The sequence below is a fragment of the Physeter macrocephalus genome, unplaced genomic scaffold (assembly GCF_002837175.3).
Source record: "Physeter macrocephalus isolate SW-GA unplaced genomic scaffold, ASM283717v5 random_669, whole genome shotgun sequence".
Taxonomy (NCBI): domain Eukaryota; kingdom Metazoa; phylum Chordata; class Mammalia; order Artiodactyla; family Physeteridae; genus Physeter; species Physeter macrocephalus.
In genome coordinates, this window is record NW_021145931.1 from 1 (window position 1) to 8748 (window position 8748).

General features: G+C 40.0%; 1 protein-coding gene and 1 pseudogene across 1 annotated transcript; one reads left to right on the forward strand and one right to left on the reverse strand.

Annotated features, from left to right (window-relative positions):
- Positions 1-10: 10 nt before the first annotated feature.
- LOC114485161 (glycine cleavage system H protein, mitochondrial-like) overlaps positions 11-8748 on the forward strand; it is a 37193-nt pseudogene continuing 28455 nt past the window's right edge.
- On the reverse strand, positions 2733-6401 carry RPS27L (ribosomal protein S27 like). Its single transcript, XM_007130122.4, has 4 exons — positions 6104-6401; positions 5106-5214; positions 4052-4162; positions 2733-2927 (listed from the first exon to the last, which is right to left on the reverse strand). The coding sequence occupies exons 1-4, from the start codon at positions 6107-6109 to the stop codon at positions 2899-2901; spliced, it is 255 nt and encodes an 84-aa protein (XP_007130184.1). The 5' UTR covers positions 6110-6401; the 3' UTR covers positions 2733-2898.

Genomic DNA, 8748 nt, shown 5'->3' on the forward strand with positions numbered 1-8748 from the left:
TGTGCATTGCTAGTAGGAATGTTAAAATAGTGCAGCTGCTTTGGAAAACAGGCAGTTCCTCAAAAAGCTAAATACAGAGTTACTGTATGACCTAGCAATTCCACTCCTAAGTATATACCCAAGAGAATTTAAAACATGTCTACACAAAAACGTGTACACAGAAGTTCACAGCAGCATTATTTATAGTAGCCAAAAAGTGAAGACAACCCAAATGTCCATCAACTGATTAATAGATAAACAAAATTTATATTCTTTTTTTTTTTTCTAAATAGTTTTTGTTTGTTTTTGGCTGCATTGGGTCTTCATTGCTGCGCGCGGGCTTTCTCTAGTGGCGGCGAGCGGAGGCTACTCTTTGTGGCAGTGCGCAGGCTTCTCCTTGCGGTGGCTTCTCTTGTTGCAGAGCACAGGCTCTAGATGCATGGGCTCTACAGCGCAGGCTCAGTAGTTGTGGCACACAGGCTTAGTTGCTCCGCAGCACGTGGGATCTTCCCAGACCAGGGCTTGAACCCTTGTCCCCTGCATTGGCAGGCGGATTCTTAACCACTGTGCTACCAGGGAAGTCCAAATTGTATATTCTTACAACAGAATATTATTCAGTCAAAAAGGGAATGAAGTACTGATACATGTATGAATGGCCATGATATACATTATGCTAGTGAAGGAAGCCAGACACAATAGGCCGCGTATTGTATGATCCCATTTATATAAAATGTCCAGAGTAGGCAAATCCAAGGAGATAGAAAGTCTGTTAGTGGTTGCCAGGAGCTGGGAGGAGGAAGAAATGGGGAGTGAATGCTAATGAGTATGGAGTTTCTTTTCGGAGAGATGAAAATTGTCTGGGATTAGATGGTAGTAGTGGTTGTACAACATTGTGAATATACTAAAAACCACTGAAATTTACATTGTAAAGTGTTGAATTTTATGGTATCTACATTATATCTCAAACCAAAAAAACTGACCTTTATCAGATGACTTACAGGGGCAACCAGATAAGAAACCGTTTGGCACCCAACCAGGTCAGAAGCCAAGAATTTCATTTTATTTTTAATTACCTTTATGTAACTGGTTTTTTTTCTAATTTATGGAAGAGATAATAAGGTTTTCTTTAAAGATACATTTACGTTAAAAAATGAAGACAATATAAATAATAGTATTAAAGAAAAACATTCAGTAAATAATGTATGTGGCAAACCTTGAAGTTTGGAAAAGTCTGAGTGTTCTCTACTGAGCATTTTTCAAACCCAGTAATATGTTTAGATTAATAATGAAGTAAAACTTAATATACCATTCAGTTCCCAGTGCCAAGTATCTCTTTAAATTAATCCTTAGATAGGTTCTTTAAAGTACAATACTTTCTTCCAATACTATTTCCAAGAAAATTTTCAGGAATTTGCTCCTTATTTACCACAGATTTTTCCAAGGTTCCTAAACTGTGCAAGCTGAGGTGGCTTGGAGCATCATGGGAGAAACATTGATACTTGACATCTTTTGGATACCATGCAAACTTCTAGTTCCAGGTAATTGTTACATTAGCACCACATTCCCTTTGATGATGTATCTTTGTGAAGCTGGGTTTTGGGCCATTGCTGTGATAAAAAGCTAGTACTATGCAAAAATCAATGTGAAAAAAATGAGGATGGCAGTGTCCAACATGATCCCAATTTTGAGAAACTGCAGTGCGCAAAAGGCACACTCATTCCATTAGTAGGTAATTTAAGAATGAGGTAAAAATTATCACTTTGCTTTTAATTTATGTGTTCTTCTTTTTCAAATGGCTACTACAGTTGCTAGAACCTAACTACTTAATAAATTTAACTGTTAGGTATTTCTTTTGGCCAGGGGACTCCATGAAAAAATTACTGAGACTAAAGATGCCATAAACCAAGAAAGTTTGGGAAGCTCTGAGTTATTTATTTCTCCATATATTAAATACGCGCCAAACTTTCTATAGTTCTTCAGTTCTCATGCAACATTCCTCTGATATACCAATCAGTATGTTAAAGGATCAGTCTCTGAGATTGGGGGTGTATATGTAGGAACACCTCTTGATAGGAAATGATTGTCTTCAGTGCCTGCCTTAAAGGTAACAGGTAGAAGAGAAGCAGTTATCTTCCCAGTCTAATGAGTAGTCATATAGGTGCTAGAGAGGGAAAGATACACTCTACCCCCTAACTCCCGAGCGTCACTTCATAAACCATAAAAGTGACAATAAGACAACCACTCAACACATTTTTCAGTCAGGAGTGCTCACCTGTCTGGACCAGAAAATTCAATACCATCTACTGCGCCCTGCCAGAACATCCCGGGTAAATCATGCTACTCCTGATTCCTCCTCTCAAATTTTCTACCCCAAAAAGAGCTTTCTACAACTCAGAGCCCAGCTGCAGTTACTGTACTAAAGTATACAGTATGTTATGGGCATATAAATCCAAGGCATTACACTGTGATTGTTACTGCATTAAATATGTACTTCTATAAACGTTTCCATAGTTACAATACCAAAACTATATTTAGAATTAATAAATAATGAACTTCTTTCCATTTGTAATCATTTAGCCCCCTCACAGAAATTTGGAAAAGGACTGAAAATCAGATATTTAAAGTTTCTACTCCTGAAGCAAGACACAAACTAATCAGAATACCCTTTTAAAAATGTTTAAACCAAATTCATATACACATCATATATAAATGTATAGCACTTAACACATACTTGAAAAAAAGAAAAGTAGTTTGCCCATAGTCAAAACTTTATTGAAAAACTGACAGCAAAATAGGAGAGTGCTGTTGTATACCTTACAAAATTAAACATAATTACATTATCTTGGTAGATTAACTGGAATTACTGAACTGATAAGGCTTTCTGCGATAGAACACAAATTCAGGAAGTTGTGGGGATCATTAGTGTTGCTTTCTTCTAAATGAACACCCTGCAAAGGAATCACAAGAGCATATTAAACACAAGTCTGTTCTATCTTTGGTACAGAGTTTTAATGACAAAAAATACTTTTTACGTAAAAGCTTACGTTTTAGATATACTAGAGTAATATTCATATACAGGTTATTTATTTTTTTATACCAGAAATTTGCTAAAAGATATCTTTTATATTTGAATTTACTCTGATGTGACTGTCACTCCCTGTTCTCAAATGTTATAATGGAGTTCAAGAAAATAATTTTGACTAGAGTTCATTTCAGATCTTTTAGGAAAATTCTGGTACAGATGCACCCTTTTAATCATCTGTCAGCACATGGACACAAAATTCTAAAATCATGGCATGATATAAAAAGGTTTTGGCAATCTTGCAAGTACATTTTTAAGAGCAATACAGCATTTAAATATTGTGCTAATTTCACAGTTAGATCTCACGAAGTCACACCAAATAGATCTTGGATTTATTGCCAATCCACTTATAACTCTTCCAATGAGAATAACATGGAATTCACAGCTCCCCAAAATACCACAAGCAAATTTCAAATATCACTATTGAACTGTAAATCTCTAAGTACTACTATGGAAAATTACATACATATGTATTATATTTTCTTCACAAAAGTGAAAGAATTAAAATTAGACTATATTAATCATAAGTAGTTGCTCAGAGAAATCAAACCTCTGACATTTTAATTATAGTTATCTGTTGCTTAGCTAGCAATGATTAAAACTATCTTAAATCATATGTACCAAATACATTTGAAACAAAATATTTACAGGAGAAAATTTTAAATCCTATGTTTTTAGATATCTTATGTATTTATTCTTTTGCTCCATTCTGATTTATGTCTAACATTCCAAGTTAAGCAAACTGACTAAATACAACAGAATCAGGTGCGCTAAACTAAGAAAAATAATAGATAAAGCAATTCTTTGCAAGGTCAAGAGTACAAACTTATCTAATTGAACAGGGCACTCTTTACTAAAAGAGCAATGAAAGATAAAAATTATTTTGGTAATTATGAATTTAAGATTTCTTTTAAACTGATTTTTAGTAAAGAGAGAGATTTTAAAATCATAAAATCTGATCACTGGGTTAGAAAATGCCAAATGATTTACCTTCTGTGAGTCTGGCCTTTCCTCCCGTCGGCTGGCACAACACGGTTGAACAACCTACACAAAGCACCACTGTCTGAGCATGGCTGAAAACCGTGGTAATCTTGTAGCAGCCTGAAAAAGGGAAGTGTTAAAAGTGAAAAGCAGAAAAAAACACAGTACCTGTTCAACATATTTCTAGTAAAGACCTTGTAAAAGATTAGGAACTTCAGTGCTGTGCAGTTGCAAGCCACATATGTAACAAACTTTTCTAGTAGCCACATTAAAAACAAGTTTTTTTTAAAGGTGAAATTAATAATATATTCTATTGAACTCAGTATTTCCAAAATATTATCATTTCACCATATAATCAAAGCCTTTTTTTTTTCAATGCTACATCTTCAAAATCTGGTGTATATTTCACACTTAAAGATACAGCATAAAAAAACAAGATACAGCATGGTGACTATAGTTAATAATACCATATTGAATATTTTAAAGTTGCTAAGAGAGTATATCTTAAAAGTTCTTATCACAAGAAAAAAATTTTTGTAACTATGTATGGTGACAGATATTAAGTAGACTTATTGTGATCATTTCCCAATATATACAAATATGGAATCATGAGGTCACACACCTGAAACTAATATAATGTTTTATGTCAATTATACCTCAAGAAAAAAAGAATGAGAAAGAATTTTTCCATTTTGACTAGCCACATTTCAAGTGCTCAGTAGCCACATATGGCTAATGGCCACCATACCGGACCCCAGTGCATCTTTACACTGAAGAATCAATATACTTTCATTGCATCGTGAAAAAGAAAACTTATCATCTGAACACCTTAAAGACTTAATAAGTTCAATGTCATGTCCCCTGTGGAGTCCCACCTTCACACCCCCCCCACCCAAATGTTTCTAAAGTGGTTTATTATGGAAATAACCCTTATGACATTCCAATTCTGTAATCCCACTTCGGGTCCTAATATCGAAACATACACAACACACTATGAACAGCCCTTATAGAAATTCTGTAAGTAATCTTTACAGAAATTTTCCTTAAAAGTTTGAAATTTTACCTGGACATTTTACATCCATAAAATAAGAATTTGGACTTTGAACCAGCCGTTTCTTTTTATGTTTTTTCTTTTCCTCTTCCAAGGAAGGATGCAGTAAATCTCTAGCCAACTGAATAAGAAAGCATATTATTACTACTAGAATGACACCACAACTCTGGCCGATTTAACCATATGTGAAATATACATGCAAAAATAGGAATAACAGTCATATTCAGCAGAGACAACACTTTAGATGTTACTTATTTTAAAGCCTGTTAACTTTCATCAACACTTTTTATAATGCTTGTGTTCTCCAAGTTCCGGTTAAGGGGAACGATCAGGAAACATGTGGTAAGGTTAGCTCCGTTCTTCTTAACTAATAACAGTCGCCAGTGAAAATAAAACTGTGGTGCTAAGTAAGAACGTGATCCGGACCCTGGACCCGCTGAGAGTAGAAGTCGCTGAGGTAGACCCGGCGAATGCCAACACCGAGGTGATTTCTGCCCCCAGGGTTCAACATCTGATAAGAACTCTTAAGTGGCTGACGCGAGACGGTCCTTGATAGAATTAATTTGTAAGGCAACTGCAAAGACAGTTTTCAAAAAGGAAACAAGTAGGAAATCGCTTCCGAGATAAAGCACAGGGGGCAAGACCCACGAAGCAAAAGGAGAGCAAGAAGACTTAAACGATCACGGCCTCGCTGGTTCCCACCGAAACCCAGGAGGGCTGAGTAAGGTTCCCGGGGAGCTGTCCCCTCCCAGCCATCGACTCCAGACTGCACCCAAGGCGGCGCCGGCTCCTCCCAGCTCCACGCCCAGGCAGGGCCTGACTCGCCGCGCCGCCGGACAAGTCCCAACAAGTCCGCCACGCGCGAAAGAGCCGCGGGATCCGAGCCGCCGAGCCGCGTTCGGCAGGGAGCCCCGGGGGCCCGCGGAGCCTTCGAGCTAGCCCGCCCCTGGGGCCCCTCGGCCTACAGAGAAGGCAGACACAAACGCGAACCCCGAAAGTAAACAACTCACAGGCATGTTGATCCTTTCGCAAGCCCAGCCCGTGCAGATCTCTAAGGCGACACCCCTAGCGAGCAGCACGCGACCGGGAGCGCGGCGTCAACTTCCGGGATAGAGGAGGCTGGGAGGAGCGGAGCGGCGGGCCCGTCGACTCTAGGCGCTCCTCTCGGTGGTGAGGGCAGCCTGCGGCCGGGATCCGCGGGCGGCGGGCGAGGGGAGGTGCTGAGGCGCTCGCCCTTTCGAGTTCCAAAGCTCGCGATCCTAACGGGCTTCTGGGCCAAGGCCGCCGGCCCCAGTGCTTCGCCCTGGGCAAGTGGTGCCTGGGGCCAGGCTCAGGCAGTGCACGCCCGGATAGGAAGCCCTCTCGGACTTCGGGAGCGCCGGCACCGCTGCAGAGCGGACCCGGCTGGGCACGCTGGGTCACTTGTCATAGGTCCCGCCGCCAAACCTTCCGCTCTCGGCTGCCCTACGGGCGGTGCCTCTGTTCTGTTCTTTTATGTATTAAAAACAATATTACTAATTAAAACCATTAACACGTGCCAGCGAGATTATGAAAGAGGCTCGTTTACTTGCGCATCCTGCTTCCAAGGTACGGGTATCGGTTATTAAGTTCTTTGCGGGATGTAGCTGTGCCTTGGGTTTGCTTGCCCTTGAAAAAAGTTTTTAAGAAGCACCGATTCGCTGCCGTGCTTAGTTCATCGTGTGGCTCCTTCCTGTCCTCCGTGGGTCACACTTTCCAGAGCAGACAGCTGGAGCCTGAAAAAAACAGCGAGTGTCACCGATGGCCAGACTTGAAATATTTTTGATGAAGAGGACCATCCTGTGAGCGCGTGTGGTCAAAAGCTAAGAAACCGGGCTTCCCTGGTGGCGCAGTGGTTGCGCGTCCGCCTGCCGATGTAGGGGAACCGGGTTCGCGCCCCGGTCTGGGAGGATCCCACGTGCCGCGGAGCGGCTGGGCCCGTGAGCCGTGGCCGCTGAGCCTGCGCGTCTGGAGCCTGTGCTCCGCAACGGAAGAGGCCACAACAGAGGGAGGCCCGCAAAAAAAAAAAAAAAAAAAAAAAAAGCTAAGAAACCAAGGAGACGCTTCATCAGAAAATTGTCCTAGATAGACGTTCTCGATCAACTTTTATTTCTCTTCGAAAAGATAGTACCTGTGTAATGTACATTTTGGAAAATGCAGAAAAACAGAAGAAAATTTAAATCACCATCCAGAGATAAGCATTGTTAATATTTTGACCTGTATCATTCCAGACATTTTTTTATTCATTTGCATGTAGGTTTGTTTTGGGTTTTGGTATTACATAATTAGTACCATCTTGTACATATTCTTTTATAGACTTGATCCCCTCCCCCCCACAACTTACTGTATAATGAACATCACTCGATGTTACTACATGTTCTCCTATACTGTGACTTTTAATGGGCACATAGCATTCATCCTGTGAATATATATCCTTATTTCATCCATACACTATAATAGACATTAGCGGGACTTCCCTGGTGGTGCAGTGGTTAAGAATCTACCTGCCAATGCAGGGGACACAGGTTCAAGCCCTGGTCCAGGAAGATCCCACCTGCCGTGGAGCAACTAAGCCCATGCGCCACAACTACTGAGCCTGAGCTCTAGAGCCTGTGAGCCACAACTACTGAGCCCGCATGCCACAACTACTGAAGCCCACACACCTGGAGCCTGTGCTCCGCAGCAAGAGGAGCCACCGCTATGAGAAGCCCGCGCACCACAAGAAAGAGTAGACCCCCGATCGCGGCAACTAGAGAAAGCTCACGTGCAGCAACAAAGACCCAACACAGCCAAAAATAATAAATAAATAAATAAAATAAAAATTCTGTCTGGAAAAAAAATAAAGTAAAATAGATATTGGGGCTGGGTTTTAAATACTTAATATTTAAAATATTAATTAATATTATATACTTTCAGACAGATAAGTATATGGAATAATACAATTGTGTATGCAGAATCATGGCCCCCAAAGACTTCTTAATCCCCAGGACCTGTAGTTATATGGCAGGTGAGAATAAGATTGCTAATTAGCTGGCTTTAAACTAGGAAAATTATCCTGGATTATCCTTAAAAGTGGAAGAGAAAGAAAGAGAGAGGTATGTGGTGATGAAAGAAGAGCCTGAGAGATGCCATGTTGTTGGCTTTGAAGATGGGAGAAGGGGGTGGTGAGCAAAGGATTGCAGGCAGTCTCTAGAAGCTGGAAAAGACAAGGAAATGGACTCTCCCCTAGAACCTCCAGAAGGAACACAGCCCTGCCAACGCCTCAATTTTTCTCCCAGTGAGACCCAGGTCAGACTTTGAACTACAGAACTGTAAGATAACAAATTTGTGTTGTTTTATCTATTTTTATCATTTATTTATTTATTTTTTGGGATACAGTTGACATGTCACATTGTATAAATTTAAGGTATACCTGTGTTACTCTGATATATTTATGTAATATGGTTGCCATTGTAACAATAATTATCACATTATATTCTTACAATATTCTATGTTCAATAAACTGTATATTAACTCTTTATACACTAATGATGAAAAATCTGAAAGAGAAATTAAGGAAACACTCCCATTTACCATTGCAACAAAAAGAATAAAATACCTAGGAATAAACCTACCTAAGGAGACAAAAGACCTGTAT

What these genes read in the sequence shown, in the direction of transcription:
- RPS27L (XM_007130122.4), bottom strand. An exon ending in TATGGATGTAAAATGTCCAG is followed by an intron (nt 4,163 to 5,105) that starts GTAAAATTTCAA and finishes TCCCTTTTTCAG; the next exon opens with GCTGCTACAAGATTACCACG. An exon ending in AAAGGCCAGACTCACAGAAG is followed by an intron (nt 2,928 to 4,051) that starts GTAAATCATTTG and finishes ATTCCTTTGCAG; the next exon opens with GGTGTTCATTTAGAAGAAAG.